General features: G+C 36.9%; 1 protein-coding gene across 1 annotated transcript in view; it reads left to right on the forward strand.

Moving 5' to 3' along the window:
• MMP16 (matrix metallopeptidase 16) overlaps positions 1–19,858 on the forward strand; it is a 179,660-nt gene that overhangs the window by 88,309 nt on the left and 71,493 nt on the right. Inside the window, exon 4 of the mRNA XM_058178150.1 lies at positions 10,369–10,673. Coding sequence (XP_058034133.1) covers positions 10,369–10,673 — 305 coding nt within the window. The remainder of the gene's footprint in view (positions 1–10,368; positions 10,674–19,858) is intronic.

A 19,858-nucleotide genomic window follows, 5' to 3' on the forward strand; every position in this document is an offset into this window, starting at 1 on the left:
TATAGCTGCTAATTATTCATTCCCCCTTCCAGGATTAATGTTAAAAGAACAACGTGGAACAGGTAAAGAAGGGATAAGTTTTCTTTTCACATTATAGAAACATGATCTGTACCAGTATATTTACAAGTTTATTTAAAGGATTTTTGTGCAACTAGAAAATCTATATGGAGGATATCTTTAGGGAATGACAACATAGATTAGTAGAAATCAAACTACTGTGAACCAATTTGATTATTTCTGGAAGGCAACAAAATGCATTTTATTTAATTTGTAATAAGTAGCAAATTAGCTGATAAATAGTACATTAAACTGAGCCTAATAATTCACATTACGTGATACTTAATCCATAATAGATCATGACATTAGTGTCAGTAAGTTGTTCCAAAAAGAAAGTAAAAGCTTCATCACAAGATTTTTATGTGTATATCTTATCCGTGCATGGACTTTTGCACAAACAATACTTTTTCCTATTGGGCTTCAAGTACCGGTGTATGTTCAAATCTGTTTTAGGTTTTTTTAAAACTATTCTGTGGGCTGAAGATGGCCAATAATTTTTTCTTTGCTCTCTTGTGCCTAGACGATAGAAGATAGGATCTCTATGACCCAAGACTTTTTTTTTCAAATAGATAAGACCCAAGGGTCAATACGCTCCCACTCAAAAAAAAAAGAGAGTTGAGTTCCAAATAAACCTGAAAAAAGAACAAAACAGAATAATCTGTAAGGAGAAAAAAAGAACACTTACTGGTATAGACATAAAGCATAAACAAGTAGGAAAGTATGGTGAATCTATTAGCACAGGTGTCCTCAACCCCTGGTCTATGGACCGGCACCAGTCTGTGACATGACAGAAACTGGGCCATACAAAAAAGCAAGGGCCCATCTGCAGGATGCAGGCAGCACATGAAATCACGCCCATTCCAGTCCTCAGAAAAACATCTCTCCACAGAACAAGTCCTGGTGCCCAAAAGTTGTGGGCTGCTGTATTACCAGTAAGTTATGCATGGACACAGGAGTAAGTTACAATATATATGAACAAAGGGTGACCATTAAAAGGGGAAATTAAATAGCATTGAAAATGTTGGAATTGGGGAAAAGAGAGTGAAATTCACTACATGGAGTCAGTGACTTAAAAAAGATCTTCCTGTTGGTAGTTTTCTTTTAATGTCTACGAATATGTAGGTGTCAGGTGTGCCTTCGTTCAATAACCAAGAAAGGAAAACCCCAACTCCATTGTTTATAGAGAAAGGTACTTTTACTGAATATGACTGAATGCAATGAAAGAAAAGCAAGCTCTGAATAGTAGGAATGATTTACACATACATTTCCCTTGTAAATCCCTCCTCCCTCCAAAGGTCAAATAATCTAGTCCAATTCATTTCTTCTTAGGCTTCACGTGGCATTCTTCTTTCAGCGACTACTGCTTGTCTGGTATGCAAAGTTCATTAGTGTCAGCCCGCGTCTTGGAATTTGAATTCCTGGAATCGTTTCAAGAAGAGCTTCCTCCCCCCTCTCTGTATGGCAGCCGAAGCAGTCTTAAAGGAACGTTACTCCATTCCTAATACTTAACACTAAAGTAGCAATAAAACATTTAACTAAGCAATAAGCAAGTAATAAAACAATTAATCACTTAACTAAGTAAATAAAAAAATAAAGATAGCATGCGGAGGCTGACAGTAGGTTAATAGTGGAGTTAGCAGTTGATGATTCAAATGATAATTAAAAAGGAAATGATGCTGTGTTTCCTGCTTCTCTGCAGATCTTTGTGTTTTGAATACTGAGATCTTAGTATGATTAACTGAGCACCCTTACAAACATCCCAATACTGTCAACCTAATAGGGCATCATTTCCTATTGTAGATATTTGTAGGCGCATTCATTTAAATATATTTTCCTTACCCACTTCTAGTTTTTAGTGTTGAACTGAAAAGAAGGTCTGTATAAATAACTATATATCCATAAACATGGGTGCTTGTACCCTCAGGTCCATACACTTTTTAGTTTTGGGTCAGAAAGGAATTTGACGCAAAGGCTTCAATGTCCATTATATTCAATCAGGATAATTTATCTATTTATGGAACCACCACAATTCCTGAAAGCACATTGTTACCATATCTTTATAAGGTTGTTATTACATCCAGAAATTTTAGTCTTTTAGGAACATAATGAACATGTTAATCTCTTGATATCCTTCAGATATCTTCCCTAATCTTTCCTATTTATTGTTTAGTAATCAGTCGTATTATTGGCCTCAGCCAAGGAACAATAAATTAATTGATGGCAGCTTAGAAAATATTTTGCTTTTCTTTGACTCCTGTGGCCTAATTTCATAGGCACATTTTAAGCCAAGGCATTACATATATTGCTTGCTAATAAATTAATGAGTTCCTGGAAAAATCTTCAATTTTAATTTCTAAATTTGCTTTAAATATTTATTATTTATTTACTAAATTTATGTCATGCCCATCTTTATTTATTTTATTTTATTTATTTATTTAATCAAATTTGTATACCGCCCTATCTCCCGAAGGACTCAGGGCGGTTCACAGGCCAATAAAAACATATAAATACAGATTAAGATCACAATTAAAAAACTTATTCTAAAGCCAAAATAATTAAAATGATATAGATACTAAAACCAATTAAAATCAATACAAATTTAAAACCTAGCCCAGTCCTGCGCAATTGAATAAATATGTTTTAAGCTCGCGGCGGAAGGTTCGGAGGTCCGGAAGTTGAAGAAGTCCTGGGGGGAGTTTGTTCCAGAGGGTGGGAGCCCCCACAGAGAAGGCCCTTCCCCTGGGTGTCGCCAGATGACACTGCCTAGCTGACGGCACCCTGAGGAGTACCTCTCTGTGAGAGCGCACGGGTCGGTGAGAGGTATTCGGTAGCAGTAGGCGGTCCCGTAAGTAACCCGGCCCTATGCCATGGAGCGCTTTAAAGATGGTTACCAAAACCTTGAAGCGCACCCGGAAGGCCACAGGTAGCCAGTGCAGTCTGCGCAGGATAGGTGTCACGCGGGAGCCACGGGGCTCCCCTCTATCACCCGCGCAGCCGCATTCTGAACTAACTGCAGTCTCCGGATGCCCTTCAAGGGGGGCCCCATGTAGAGAGCATTGCAGTAATCCAGGCGAGGCGTCACGAGGCGTGGTGACCGTGCATAGGGCATCCCGGTCTAGAAAGGGGCGCAACTGGCGCACCAGGCGAACCTGGTAAAAAGCTCTCCTGGAGACGGCCGTCAAATGATCTTCAAAAGACAGCCGTTCATCCAGGAGGACGCCCAAGTTGCGCACCCTCTCCATCGGGGCCAATGACTCGCCTCTGACAGTCAGCCGTGGACTCAGCTGACTGTACCGGGATGCCGGCATCCACAGCCACTCTGTCTTGGAGGGATTGAGCTTGAGCCTGTTTCTCCCCATCCAGACCCGTACGGCCTCCAGACACAGGGACAGCACTTCGATAGCTTCGTTGGGGTGGCCCGGTGTGGAAAAGTACAGCGATGTCAGTGATGAATTAGGAATAATATTTAGTCTTTTTGCTTATGTATTTTTTTTGCTGATAATACAATAATTTGATAATATACTCTAATTATATACTTAATACTGGTATATAAATATATATTATGTCTGAAATAGTTGGCCTATTTCTGACCAATTATTTTCAGTAATGACAATCCAGTAAGACAGACATTCAGTAAAAAAAAGTGCATTCAAATTCATGTGTTATGCTAACATTTTAGCTAACAGGTAATTTTAAGTAACATGTTATTTTCTGTCTTACTAGTTTCTTATTTGTACTGGCTCCTGCTTCAGAAACATTTCCATTATTATTTTGATATTTATATTCCCTGAATGATATTTGTTCCCAGTATCACTTGCCATCTGTGAAATCCATTTTCATGTCAGTTGCCCATTTTTGAGATAAACTGTTAGAGACCTCTCCATTTGTTTTAGATATTTGTGTTATCAGCAGATCTATACTGTTCTGTCAGATAATAAATTAATATGATTAATTGTACAGTATGTCAGTTTGCAAGGTAGTCTCTAGGTTGTACGTGCTAGTATGGTATAAGTAGTATAGAATACATGATCATATTAGGCTAGAGAGAGGGAAGGAGGGGAGAAGGGAGGAAAGGAGAGTGCAGGATAGAGGAGAGGGAAAAGGAGAGAAAGAAAAGGGAGGGGAGAAGAAAGGGCTAGAAAGGGAGGAAGAAGAGAGGAGTGGGAAGGGGAGAGAACATAGAAAAGAGAAGGAGAGGAGAAATGAGGAAAGTAGAAAGAGATAGCAGAAGGAAGAGAAGGGAAGAGGAAGAGGAAAGGTTGTGGTAAAATAAAGGAGAGGAAATGGTAAAAGAGAAGTCCCAAACAATCACCAAATGAAAGTAAAAGGATAAGATGAATGATTAATGATTAATGATGGATAAGAGACTGTACAATTAAAAATGTGTATGAAAAATAAAAATAAAAAACTTTTCAACAATCATGTTGGGGTTTAGTTGAGCTCATCAGATGCTGGGTAAATGAATAAAAATTAAGTGCTGCTATAAATAGGAAATGATGTAAATAATATGGGTATTGCTAAGTATTCTTATCTAATCTACTCTTCCATATCATATGGTACATTATATGAATAATATATTATTATTCAATATGTATGGCTCATCTAGTAACAAATATGGCATATGGAGGAGTGCAATTTGAAATAAATTGAATAAATGTCAAGAGCATTCATTTGCTCATGAATGAAATGAGAGAAACAACCCCCTCCCCAAAAAACCCCATCTAGATGCACTGTGTAACTATAAACCAAGAAACTGTAATGAATGAAGGTAATTTGTTCTTGGGGAGGCATATAGAATCACATAGATGACCCCACTGCTGTTATGAATATTTGATTTAAGCCCATGACCAGAAGAAGACATTAGAAAGAAATTTAAATTGACTCCACCTTAATACTCTTGTGTAATAGGGCAAGATGGAAAACTCTGTCAGGTGTTCAAGATTCTATTACTAGCACATTTATCAATAAAGGAAGATTCTAACAATTCTTGTGGAGACTTATTTCCTGACCTGCCAAAGGGTTAACAGTAGTGGAATTGATGATATATGCAGGGAAGTGAAAATGTAGATTTAAATCTGAATCAAAAGATTAAAATATACATAAAATATGTACGTACAAAAGTCTGAGGTCATCTAAGTTGTTATAAGTGCTTGTGAAAGTAGAAAACTATAGTACGGTGAACTTGACACAGGTCAACATTTTATATGAATATATCCAGAGTAAAAAAAAATATTAGGGTATGTGCAATGGATGGATGGGAACAAGAATATATAAAATTCTAAAATGGTTTCTTTACCCTATTGTTCTAATTTGAAAAGATAAATATTTTAGTTTCCTAACTTTCTTCACTTGTTTGAGATATGTAAAGAAATGGAATCCTGCTGATCCTGATGTGGAATTTTAAAAAAACAAATAGTTAAATATATAAGAATGCATTCAATTCTCCTTGGTGCCTGATTGTTTATTATCATTTTACATCCCAACTGCTATCCTCCATCTATATTGGATGACCAAAATGAATGGAAATTATGCTAAAAACAGAAACTGCCAGAAAAGTTGCTGTTTGATGGTTTTGTTTTTCTAACATAGCACACATACAAACACACAGATAAAATCCCAGCTATAATATAATTATTAACCTAGTGAATAAATAATATCTTTGTTAAGACCAACATCTGGATAAATCTAAATCTCCTAGATTGCCAAAGTAAAATAAATAAGTAAAAAAAAAAAGTTGGGGGGAAACTGTAAAGCATAATACTTTTGTTAACTGGGTTTTAAGATGGAATGTAGAAGGAAATGCATGTATTTAATTCAATTAAAAATATTATAAAATGATCCATGTTGATTTATGTTACAGTATGAATATCTAAGATCCTAGTGTATATAGGCTGTTAAGCTTTGGCCAGAACTTTTGGATATATGAATTTCTTAAATATGTACATTCTTATGGATTAAGAACATAAGAATATGCATAATGTACACCTAAGTAAGTGAGATAGTGTTATGCTGGGAAAGACAGGAAATGGATGGATGCTACATACCATTTTTATAGTGTATGTCAATTGCCCCTTTTGGACACCAGAACCAGTTCCAAGGATAAAAGTTTTTCCATGGATGGAGGTGGCATGGTTTTGGTTGCTGCCCACACACCACAGATGGAACTTTGCTTGTTTGTGTGGCCCAGTTCCTGGCATGCCATGGACCAGTGCTGGTCCACAGATCGGGGGTTGGGGACCCTTGGTATATGTGATTGTTAGGAAATGGTTGGTAAGGCAGACAATTGTGTATTTGTGTGCTTTATGTTTGCATGTGGGAGAGATCATCCACATATAGTAACTCATATCAATAATGAATAGCTTTCTGTAATGTTACTTGCTGTTTGTACAAACTGTGTAATAACAAAATGTGTCTGCCATGACGGAAATCTTATTGTATCCTAGAAATGGCTATAAAAGGTTCAAGTGCTTAAAGCTCTTAGCAAATTGAAAATGGTGCTTGTTGTTACAAGCTGCTATTTTTTCCAAGAGATTAAATAGATGACTGAGGATGTCCATGAACAGCTCCATTTCAGTCAAAAGGGCATCACAGACAGAAAGGGCCTACTTAACAATTTACCTGTTTATTGAAACTGAGCATTTCACCAATTCAGCTTTCCTTGCACCTGTCATCAACAAGGCAGACTCATCCATCATACAAAATTGTATATATGCTTAAAATTGTTCTCTTGTATTATTATTGTTAGAGTTCATCTATCAAAATGTCACCTCCCCTTTCCCTTTTCTAATTATAAAATGACTTTTCAAGGATATAATTTTTAGTTTTAAAAATTAAAAAAAAAATAGAAGAAGGATCCCTAGTGTATGTTTTTGGAATCCTTTGTTTCTGCCAGTTTAACTTTATTGATACTATTATCTTCCTAAACTGGTATTTACATATAAGTACCATATCAACTTATTTTGTTGATCGAAAGGTCGGCAGCTCGGCGGTTCGAATCCCTAGTGCTGCCGTGTAACGGGGTGAGCTCCCGTTACTTGTCCCAGCTTCTGCCAACCTAGCAGTTTCAAAAGCACGTAAAAATGCAAGTAGAAAAAATAGGGACCACCTTTGGTGGGAAGGTAACAGTGTTCCGTGCGCCTTTGGCGTTGAGTCATGCCGGCCACATGACCACGGAGACGTCTTCAGACAGCACTGGCTCTTCGGCTTTGAAACGGAGATGAGCACCGCCCCCTAGAGTCGGCAACGACTAGCACGTATGTGCGAGGGGAACCTTTACCTTACCATTCAACTACTCCGTAAGTAACTTGGTTCTTGATTTTAGAACAATCAAGTATTATGGCTGGTCACACAAACAGCCAGATATTTAGACTGGGATTTGGAATTTTTATCCTTATTTTTATTCTTATCCAAGAAGCTTCTTCATCTCTGACTGGATGGTATGGAATGGAAGGATTTATACTCTTTGCAGACAGTTGATCATTTTCATTCTTTTAGAAAGTCATTGAGGCCACCTGGAGGTTTATCTGTGACTCGTCAGACTCACCTGAGTAGTACAAATGGATGTGGAGCCTTTTTGGGACTGCTGAAAGGGCTGTATTGCAGCCTCGAGATAAACGATGTTGTACTGTAACTGTTGAGAGAGGACTGCTCAATTTTGACATAGATAGCTTCTTTGACCCCTCTTTCAAACCAGCACTCCTCTCTCTACAAAATTTAGCCTTTGCCCTCTTGAAAAGAGTGGCCTTTGTCTTTTAAATGCAGATGGACTGCTGAATCTTGTCCTGGTGGATTTGTTTTCTTATTTTTCAACTATGACTTGGATGACTGAGAATCTCCATAGACATATTGAACATAAGGCACCTACCACTATTGGTACTATATTTGTTTTCTTTTGCCACAGTTTTCTACTTCTATTTGCAGGTCTTTGTATTTTGTTATCGTCTCTAGTTTTTTTTCTTTTCTTTTGCTGCCTACTTGTTATGGCTCGTTGCACAGTCAGCCAAATGTTTAAGCTGGATTTGGCAGTTTTATCCACTTATTAAGTCCTTCCCAAAGACCTGGGGTTATTATTATTTATTAAATTTATATGCTGTCTGACTCCTGGTGACCCCCAATTAACAATTGTTAACATTTTTAAAAACAAATTAGAAACCTATAATACAAAATGCAAGAACAACACAAGATAAAAGAACAACATTAATAAAGAAAACTGGGGGACAAAAAAGGAAAAACAAGTTGTCTTTGCCAAAGGCCTGGACAAAAATCCAGGTCTTTGGGACCCTTCAAAACGTCAGACGTCTTTTAAGAGTCATTCAAATTCATGTCATGGCCTTTAGATCAAATAGTTGTGTGTTGAGATGGGTGGGTAAAGAAATTAGACACCAGGCTAGAAAGCAGGAAACTGTGAGGTCTAGTTCCACCTTAGCCATGAATGGTGATTGGGTGGCTTTGGGCCAGACACTCTCTCTCAATTAAGAACATCAAGCTTGGATGGTAAGCCAACAGGTAAATTCCTATTCCTAAATGGATCAATACTGAATTGATCTGAAAAAAGCAGACCCATCATACTTCTGGTAGCCCAATACTATTAACACAGATTGGCAGTAATTTTTCAAGATTACAGGAAAGAGTTAGTCTTTGCCTGGACATCTATTTATTGGAGCAAAGTTTTCAAATAACCCTAATGTCTTAAATCCAGTTGGTTGGTTTTCTGAAGAAAGCCCATATTACCTCGTTAGTCAAAGGCTTGCTGTACTTCCAGCACAATTTCATTTCTGAAAACTGCACTGAATGTTCCCATTACTTCTTCAAAAGAATCAGCTCCCAATTAGCTATCACATAGCAACATATTTTAATAGTCACTGATATAATCTCTGACCTTTCATGGGGAACATCACTGGGTTTAAGTGCTTCAGTAGCAAGACATCTGAGAAGCTGTTGTGAATGGATACCTGAAATATGGCTAATTTAAAACAAGAAATGCAAATATAAGAGGTCTAGCTCTAGGAAATATGTGATGCCATTAATCAAGTATATATTTGTAATGTTTCTAAATTAATCATCAGAAGTATTTGTTCATGAACATTTTCCAATCAGACAAAAAAGATGTCATTCAGGGGAAAGTTAAATGATATAGGGAATTGCATTGGGACATTTTCTTTTAAATATAGAATTAATTACATATTTATTTGACATGTCTTTATAAAGTATATTAGCCAACTATTCATCTTGGGCACAGGAATAAACTTAATTTAAGTATCTTCTCTATATCTTTAGGTAATGGTCTGTATTGACATTGTCTAAAAGTGGCAATGGTTTTGGACATGGCAGTCCCAAGCCTCAGCTTCAGGCACCATTTATAATGTGTACCTTTACAAAATTGAAAAAAATGAAACTTGTAGTTGGTGGTGTTTTTTTCCCTGGCTTGCTTTTTTCTTGCTACACAGACCTCTTTCCTCAACAGCTTTTCCTCCCTTCTGACTTTTGGTCTCAAGATTCAGTTAACCAGTCCATTCTGGATAATACTGACTTACATGCTAGATTGTACACTTTGCACAGCTAAAGCACACCAAATTAAGAAGGACTGACTTACACAATGACTTTTGGAGTTACTAATAATGTAATGAATCAACCAAAATGATATTTAATAGAAATTAAATTGCCAGTGTAGTAATAAATGTAAATTGACCTCAGTGTCAACAATCTGTAGTAATGAACATTAATAAGCAATTAGTTTATGAACTTGTTATATTGTTACATATGAACTACTTTCAAGCTGTGCTTATCAGATACCATGCCACCACAACCTATTTTTTAATACTATTGAAATCCTCTATTTGTGTGTGTGTGTGTTTGTGTATGCACATATAGTTACAGCATAATTAAAGAGTTAATTTCTTCTTCCCTCATATCGTAATCCAAATCTTGATTAAATTGTTTTTATTGCTGTGTTATAAAATTCTGTTTCTGTTCAAATATAGTTGATGCTAACCCTTATCAATATCCAATATTGGCCATAGAAGCATCTGTTCCAGGACTTTCGGTTAACTGTTCTGTCTTCCGTTTGGCTAGCATTGCTATATTCATAGAATTTTAGAATTTATTAGTTTTAAATGTGCTTTGTAGTATTTTTTAAAATAATTAATTGGATTAAATATTATGGAGATACAGTTTCAAGAATCGTTATTCGATCTCCATTGCATCAAAATGGTTGTTACAGTGTGCAGTTAAGAGTAAGATGTGTGGTACTATTTATAAGGTGACACCTATGTTTACTTGTTTGATATTTTTTTTTGATTTTTTTTGGTGCAGCATAAAGAATGTCACTCCAAAAGTAGGAGATGCTGAAACCCGTAAAGCTATTCGCCGTGCCTTTGATGTGTGGCAGAATGTAACGCCTCTGACATTTGAGGAAGTTCCTTATGTAGAACTGGAGAATGGCAAGAAAGACGTGGATATTACTATAATTTTTGCATCAGGTTTTCATGGAGACAGTTCTCCATTCGATGGGGAAGGAGGATTTTTGGCTCATGCTTATTTTCCTGGGCCAGGAATTGGAGGTGATACTCATTTTGACTCAGATGAGCCATGGACTTTGGGAAATCCCAATCATGACGGTAAGAGCCAATTCTACTTAAAGATAATTAATAGATGGATATGTGTCCATATTACTTTTAACTTGAAGGCAACTTTACTGTTTGTTTGTTTTTAAAGTAATAGTTCATACATTTAGGGGTGAGTGTTGTATATGATTAGTGTGGTATAAACTGTGGAAAACAACAGTTTATACCCCTGCAATTTGGTATTTGGGCACTATATGTGGTCTATGACAGTGATGGCTTACCTTTTTGTCGTCGTGTGTCAAAAGCGGGGGAAGCATGGGGGGGTTGCGTGCTTGGGTGGCCACACATATAATTCAATGCGCCCCGCCCCCATGCATGCACATGTGGCCCCCCGTGCTCCCCCCACTTTTGGTACGCAATGGCCCGGTGGGCCCGGTAGCCCCATTTTTAGCTCTCCTCAGGCTTCATAGGCTTTCTTGGAGCCTGGGGAGGATGAAAATGGCTTTCCTCCTCCCAGAGGCACTGGAGTCCAGAAACAGCACATTTCCTGACTTCTGGTGGGCCCAGAAAGCCTGAAAATCAGCTGGCCAGCACACGCATGCATGCTGGAGCTGAGCTAGGGCAATGCTTCCGTGCCCACAGATATGGTTTTGCATCATGCCATAGGTTCGCCATCACGGGTCTATGATCATGGCTGTCAAAAAGTTTGGGGACACCATGGTTTTTTTGGACCACGGACTACATAAATCATTTAAAGCTGGACATTGCCTTACACAATGTAAGCCGCCCTGAGTCTTCTGAGAAGGGCGGGATATAAATGTAAATAAATAAATAAAAAAAAAGAATTTTGATAGTTAACTACAAAGTGAGTACTGAAAGATTAATGTGCATCCTTTGGGAAACTTATTTGATAGTAATTGGATCATCACAGGGAAAGCTCAAATTTAATCTTGCTTCTACAATTTACAACCTGATGAAGAGAAATCTTTTCTTTATCATAATAGATGCAAACTCTTTTATATACTTCCCTAATATCCTTTTGTAAGGGACATTGTAAGGCCCAGGGCCCTATCCCAATATAATTACATGGAAGTATAATAGAGGAATAGCTGTTAAAAATTAATTATTTTCTATCATTAAACTTTTTTGTGGAATTAAATGCTGACATATGCAAGAACAGATTCCCTTCCATGTCTGATCCACTCATCTACAACCTATGCTACTTATAATGATATACTAGATTACTCTAAGATTGCAATCTAGTGTAATAGAGAAATAAGGACATCAAACAATTCATTAAGTATAATATGTCCAAGCAACCACTGGCTTATTTTACATGTATATATTTGTTTTGGATTCCTAGTGAGAAAACAAGAAACAGTTAAACAAATATGAGAATGTAAATATTGTTCTATATTGTCAATTTTCACAATTATTTTCAGAGTAATTGCCACTATCAAAAGCAGTGTTACAAGAAATCAAAATAATGTTTGCACTTAATATGAATGCATTTAAGAACATTTCAATGTAGTTTAGATGTCAATTAATTTGAGTGGCTTCCTGCATCAAGTCTGGATGCAAAAGTAGCAGTAAATGATACATTTAAAACAATACATTTAATGTTAGTTAAGACTGACTAATGATCTTAGCTCATTAGGGAAAGCTTTGTAATGACAGGAAAAGGAAGGGACTAATTTTGAACGGAACTCAAGTGGCCTTTCAACTTCAGCGACAAGACTTTAAAAAGGGATTATGAATAAATTAAGGGTGTATTGCTTGGTCTGGGGCTTCCTTTTTATTTTTTATTTTTCCTAGGGATTTGAAGATTATTTTTCCTAGTATTTGAAGATTTAGCCTTTGTTTGGATGATGTTTACATTTAAATGCTTGTAACAAGGATTTCATCTAATACTATCTACGATGTGTCGAGCATGGCAATATGTCTAAATGGTCCAATTTTTTTGCAGTGCCGTAGGCTCAATAAGACAGCAGTTTATTGATCTTAACTATCACAGGAACTAATAGCAACTTCACTTACGTCAAATGGAATTCTACCTTCTTGACAGCAAAATGAACTCCGCTGCTTGTGGTTTTCTTTGAGCTAGAAATCTCAGCTCTGTATCAGTGAAAGAATTAGATAATCTAAGAACCTCAGTAGGATGAAGATGATACGCGGTACAATTTTAATTAAAGACCTAAATGACCTAAATGAGACCTAAATGAGAAAATAGACAGAATTTACACTGTAGCGCCTTTATTTTGATTTGCTAATTTAAAGATCAACTTTGTCAATTGTATGTATTTACCCACACAGACTTAATTATGGAGAGACATGTTCCAGAACCAAAGAACCTGGGCTATAAATTAAATATGCAAAGGGAAGTTGTATATTTAAGGGGGGAAAAAAATGGTGCCCTTATGGCCAACCAGAAGCTATGACTATAATTTTAACCAGGCAGCTATTGCTTGCCAAACCAAATTTACCGCAGCTTAATAACATTGAGCTGCCTAAGACTGAATCATCTCATATTTGTAATGTAAGTTGATGTAATGATGGAAAGATTTGTGTTATTTGTATTGTCATAAATGATTAGATGTTTGTAAACTTTAAGAATCTAATTACTTATTCCTCATATATATAGCAATGCCACTGTACTCTGGGATAAAATTAAAACTTTGTAATATAATATTACAAACTGTCAGTATTCTTTCCTTAAGCATTTCTTTCTGCATAGATCAGGCATATTGATATGGTACATATATCAGTATTTTTATACACATATTTTTTTTCATTTTGTTAATCAATTTAACATACATTAAATAATAGAATGAATATCTGAGACATTTCTGAATTAGCAGTTTATGGCAAAATCTTACTCTTCATAGTCTTTTCTATGGCTGGTATTTTGAATTTTATACAGGCATGCCTGTTAAATAAAGGAAAATCAACATGCAGATTATAAGACCAGTAAACACTGTTTTCTTGTATAAATTTACATGATTATTTTATTTTTAAAAATGAATATTTTAATTTAAAGCAATATAATTACTAAGTTCAAAATTATTGTTTAAATGCATATTGCTGCATTATCAGGTAGCATTCAAACATAGGGATTTTTTTTTGCAAAAAATGCAGAAAAACATGCTAATAGTATGAAAATGCAGAGTGAGTTGATATATCATTACGTAGCGCTATCATCAGATGTGTGCTATGTTAAAGAATTAGTTTAGTTCCGTTTTCCCCTTGAATCTTTCTTCAGGTTCTGAATTTTTTACCACTGAGATCATATACATAGGATGTTGTTGTTGTTAGTTGCAAAGTCATGTCCGACCCATTGTGACCCCATGCACAACATTCCTCAAGGCCTTCCTGTCCTCTACCATCCTCTGGAGTCCATTTAACCTCACGTCTACTGCTTCAGTGACTCCATTCAGCCACCTCATTCTCTGTCGTCCCATTCTTCTTTTGCCCTCAATCTTTCCCAGCATTTGGCTCTTCTCCAGTGAGTCCTTCTTTCTCATTAAGTGGCCAGAGTATTTGAGTTTCATCTTCAGGATCTGGCCTTCTAAAGAGCAGTCAGGGTTGATCTCCTCTAGGACTGACTAGTTTGATCGCTTTGCAGACCAAGGGACTCGCATGAGTCTTTTCCAGCACCATAGTTCAAAGGCTTGAATTCTTTGGCGCTCGGCCTTTCTTGCGGTCCAATACATAGAATATAACTACCTATAAGCACCAAAAATCAGAAGGAATCTGGAGCACCTTTCCATTAATAAAATAACAAATTTAATAAAAATGATTATTCTGTCAATAATGAAACAGACCTAGCAACAACCCAAAGGTAGACTTTGCCCCCTCATTTCTACCAATAGCACTATTACCTGGATCAACTAAGCCCTGCTAGCATTTCATAAATGCTTGGAAGCTTTATAAGTTCTCCCAGGTAGGGAGGTCTGGAAGTTGAGTGAATTGGTCCATGTGATTCTATGTTTGCATGGTTTCAGCTACATAGGTTGTCCTAGCTGAAACCATAATTATTATGTCACTATATTGTTATTGTTGTTGGCACAGTGATTAGAATGCAATACTGCAGGCCAACTCTGCCCGCAGTCTGGAATTTGATCCTGACGGACTCAGGGTTGACTCAACCTTCCATCCTTCTGAGGTCAGTAAAGTGAGGAGGCAATTGTTGAAGGCAATATGCTGATATTGTAAACTGCCTAGAGAATGCTGTAAACCACAATGGGGCATTGTATAAGTTAAAGTGCTATTGCTACATACAACGTCATGAAATCATAACTGACAGTTCTTTAGGTTCGTTCATTCACATCCAACTCTTCTCAAGATATTGAGTAAGATGTTGTAATGTATATGTGCAGAATCATGCAGTATAGGATTTTCCAATTGGCAAAAAGAAATTTATCAAAGTGCAGATTTTCAAATTGCCATCCAAGACTTTTTGGTATGGCACCCAGTGTGCTGATAACTGCTGGGACCATCCCAGCTGGTTCATGCCATAATCTTTCAACTTTGATTTTCAAATTTTGATACTTTTAACACTAAAAGAAAGAGTCAAGCAAAATGAATTAAATGAATTAAAAACGTTTATCATTCTTCAGACTTAGACTTCAACTTTTCCCCTCCCTCTCCCCCCTCCCAACTTTTTCTTTTCAGGTGTATAAATTGTGGTTATTATGTGATGAAGTACCGCTGAATGTCAGCCATGTGAAATATCTGATGAAACAGACCACAAGTTCAGTCTCAGTGTGTAGAGAAGCTAAATTGAACCCACAGTGTCAAGAGAATTAGTTATCTGAGTGATTGTTTTTCTCCCTTTTGTTCTTCTGGCATACAGAAGGCTGGGAAAATACAATTGCTTGATTATTTAGCAAAAATGCAAATCACCCAATTCCCTTGGCTCATTTTCTGCACTATATTGCTCTGCTAATGAAGGCAATTTGAATTCTCCATTTCTCAAAACAGGTGAACAATTTCTTGGAGTACTCACTAAAATCTTAATATAGTCTTTCTGTTTCCATAAATCTTGTTCAGAGTTAATGTTAACTCCCAAACCACATGGGCAATAAAGTTTTGACTTAACTGAAAGAAACTGGGAGTTTGTGAGAGAGCACTTCATTATTTTTGCTTTTTCTAGGTTCCTTTTGTTTATGGCCCTCATTGTAAGTAACAGCTTCACAAATGAATTATCCAATATCATCAGTCTGATTAAAGTACTCAAAGACACATAGTAAACTTCACATCAGCTTGTCAGCGAACATGCACATTACATTTTCACTTACACACACAAACAAACACATATATTCGGCTGTACACAGAATCTGGGAATGTAACTACTGAGCTACCACTTATCTAATAGGTGCCAATATGATGTACAGTCTCCAAGTACATAAACTGTTAAACATTAAATAGTAGCCATGGGGTACAAGAGCAGTTAGTATTAAACCTCTGGTGTGAATAGAATAGAATAGAATAGAATAGAATTTTTTATTGGCCAAGTGTGATTGGACACACAAGGAATTTGTCTTGGTGCATATGCTCTCAGTGTACATAAAAGAAAAGATACGTTCATCAAGGTACAACATTTACAACACAATTGATGGTCAATATATCAATATAAATCATAAGGATTGCCAGCAACAAAGTTACAGTCATATAGTCATAAGTGGAAAGAGATTGATGATGGGAACGATGAGAAGATTAATAGTAGTGCAGATTTAGTAAATAGTTTGACAGTGTTGAGGGAATTATTTGTTTAGCAGAGTGATGGCCTTCGGGGAAAAACTGTTCTTGTGTAGTGTTGTTCTGGTGTGCAGTGCTCTATAGCGTCGTTTTGAGGGTAGGAGTTGAAACAATTTATGTCCTGGATGTGAGGGATCTGTAAATATTTTCACGGCCCTCTTCTTGATTCGTGCAGTATACAGGTCCTCAATGGAAGGCAGGTTGGTAGCAATTATTTTTTCTGCAGTTCTAATTATCCTCTGAAGTCTGTGTCTTTCTTGTTGGGTTGCAGAACCGAACCAGACAGTTATAGAGGTGCAAATGACAGACTCAATAATTCCTCTGTAGAACTGAATCAGTAGCTCCTTGGGCAGTTTGAGCTTACTGAGTTGGCGTAGAAAGAACATTCTTTGTTGTCCTTTTTTGATGATGTTTTTGATCTAGACCTTTTTTGATGATGTTTTTGATCTGTTTTTGATCTAGTGAATCATCTAGGTTTAACTCCATAAGATAACCCCATTTTTTTTCCCCTCTGATTCTCAAAAGCTGTATTGGATTGTTGTCAAAAAAGTCTCGAACCTCTTTTATAAAAACAGCTATAATAGATTCATGCACTCTCACTTTCCTTTTGGATGTTCAAAGAATGTGGCTTCAATCATTCAGGGAATGACCACTATCTTGACCTTTGACCTCAGGTGCCATTGGAAATAATATGTAGATGAACTGCGAGTCCCACTTGATAGTAATTTAGAAGAGTTTTCTTAGCAATTTGGTCGTTCCTTCCTTCCTTCCTTCCTTCCTTCCCTCCTTCCTTCCTTCCTTCCTTCCTTCCTTCCTTCCTTCCTTCCTTCCTTCCTTCCTTCCTTCCTTCCCTCCCTCCCTTTTTAGGACCACTTTTTAGTGACAGAAGATTGGCAGTCTGGAAGCTAGGCACTTTATGTATTATCCAGTTTACAACTTGACATCAGTGTATAAGCTAGGCAAATTGTATTTTACAGGTATGCTAGTAAATAGATTTGTATAGATTTGTGTAGGAGATGATTGATTTAAATCAATGAGAGTCAAAGTGTCTAAGATTTCTTTGACAATATTAGCTACCTATCAAGGTTTTTTTAAAAGTGTGCTTAAACATGTGGTATTTTATCAGAAATTTAAAGAAATATACTCCTGTGAAGAGCTAAAAGGCAATCTTTAAAAATGTTAGAGATTGACACTTTAATTTGTTCTTGTAATTAAAGAACGTAAAAAAGTCAGTTGGGACAGAGAAGCTTGGAAGTGCCAAGAGAGGCATAATATGGCCCATATAATCAGCATGAAAATATTCATTCAGAGATGCTAGTTAAGAATAAACCTGATATTTTAAAGGAGTTATATGACAGCTTTAAGATTTGTTGCAGTATTTTATTAAAAATTAAAGAATCCCACTGAGAAATTTGCCTGGGAAAGAAATTTTATTTGAAAGTTGTTAGCTAGCTGGTTTCACAGTGTGCTAATATTAAAGAACAAGCTTCTAATTTACTCAACAAATGGCTTATCGCTCCTATTTAACATGTTACTAAACACTGTTATGTTGATTCCTGTTAAGAGTTATATATTATATCGTGTGATATAACTTTCTATTTTTAATGAATGTATTATTTGTTCATACTGCCTTGCAGGAGGCTATTAGAATGTTTCACTGAATAATTTTGATAAATTGAAAATATTTTCACGCTTAAAGGAACTACGTTGTTGTTTTTTTACTATAGTCAGAATTGCAATCACAGAACCAGGGTTATTTATTATCTAGTTCTCTTAAGCTCTTGTACTGCTTGTTCTTTCACACTTTGTATGCATTGTTTGCAATTTGTGCTTCAATGTTTTTTTTTTGTTCCGTTTTTTTCTTTTGTGAATTTTGTTCAATTCACTATTTTTAATGTTTATTTTTGACCTTGGTATATGAATATTTTCAAGTGTAAAGCAAATGCTAACAATATTTTCCATGTATTGGTTTTTTTTAAGTGGCTGCCTGCATGTTGTTTTATTTTAACATGTTTACAAATGAAGAGATAAAATTTCCAAATGGGGGGGGGGGAAATCTTCACTCATTGTTTTGTATCTGAAATATCAGATCAAAAGTAGAAACCTAAAATATAACATGTAGTATAACCTTCACAATACTTTAAATAAAAATAACACTGTAAATTATAAAACAATGACAGAAAAATGCATTGATATTTTCTATAAAAATAAAACTATATTCAAAACCAGTCCATCAAAATGTAATGATCATATAGTTTAACATATGGTTTAGAGGTGGTATTCAGCAGGTTCTGACCAGTTCTGGAGAACCAGCAGCAGAAATTTTGAGTAGTTCGGAGAACCGGTAAATACCATCCCTGACCCCATCTATTCTCTGCCTCCCGAGTCCCAGCTGATTGTAAGGAAATAGGGATTTTGCAGTAGCCTTCCCTTGGAGTGGGGAGGAAATGGAAATTTTACAATATCCTTCCCCTGCCATGCCCACCAAGCCATGCCACACCCACCAAGCCACGCCCATAGAACTGGTAGTAGAAAATTTGAATCCCACCACTGATATGGTTACAATGAATTGTATGGGAGATAGCAATAGCAATAGCACTTACTTATATATCGCTCCATAGTGCTTTATTTACAAATATCAGCATATCAGTCCTCATTTTACTGACCTCAAAGGATGGAAGGCTGTCATCTTTGAGCCGATCATAATCAAACTCCTGAAATACTGTATTGTAACAAGTGTAACCAGTGGTAGTGGTAGTGATGATTGTGAAAAAAAGTTTTTGGAACAATAGTTCACTGCAAGCTATAAGTTAGTCAGCAGTGTGGTATAGCTGCAAAAGATAGCTAGCTAGCTAGCTAGCTAGGTAGACAGACAGACAGACAGATGAAGTTTTAGGTTACACTACCAAAAATATAATTTCTAAAATACAAGGAATTACTTTATTCAGCATTGGTTTGAATCTTCCTTAAATACCATGTTTCCCTGAACATAAGTCATGTCCTGAAAATAAGGCCAAGCCTGATTTTTGGGGTAGGCATAAATATATGTCCTCCTCAAAAATAAGCCCTAGTGAAGGGGTGGACGTGGCCAGCACCAGAGGCAGCCCTTCCCTTCCCCTTTCAGCTAATGGCAGCTGAGCTGATTGGAAGCTGCCTCTTGTTCTCTCTCTCCCCAGTGTTCTTGGCGCTCGCCTGCCTCCTATCCATTCATCCATCCATCCATTCCCCTTGCTTGCAAACTCCTGCCCTGCTTGCAAGAGAGCAGCTGCCTGCCCAGCCACCTGCCCAGCATTGAGGATGGCTTCCTCTGCAGCTTCCAAACCTTGTCTGGAAGCCACTGGAAGCGGAGAAGACGCTGGTTGGGCCAGCCACCTATTGCTAAGTCTTCCAGGAGCCGGGGCAGAGAGACAGCAAAGGGCAAAGGGACCCTGCATGGGGAGACTCTGACAACGCTGACGCCATCCGAGCACTGAGGATGGCTT

Source organism: Ahaetulla prasina, chromosome 3 (assembly GCF_028640845.1).
Source record: "Ahaetulla prasina isolate Xishuangbanna chromosome 3, ASM2864084v1, whole genome shotgun sequence".
In the NCBI taxonomy this organism is placed as follows: Eukaryota; Metazoa; Chordata; class Lepidosauria; order Squamata; family Colubridae; genus Ahaetulla; species Ahaetulla prasina.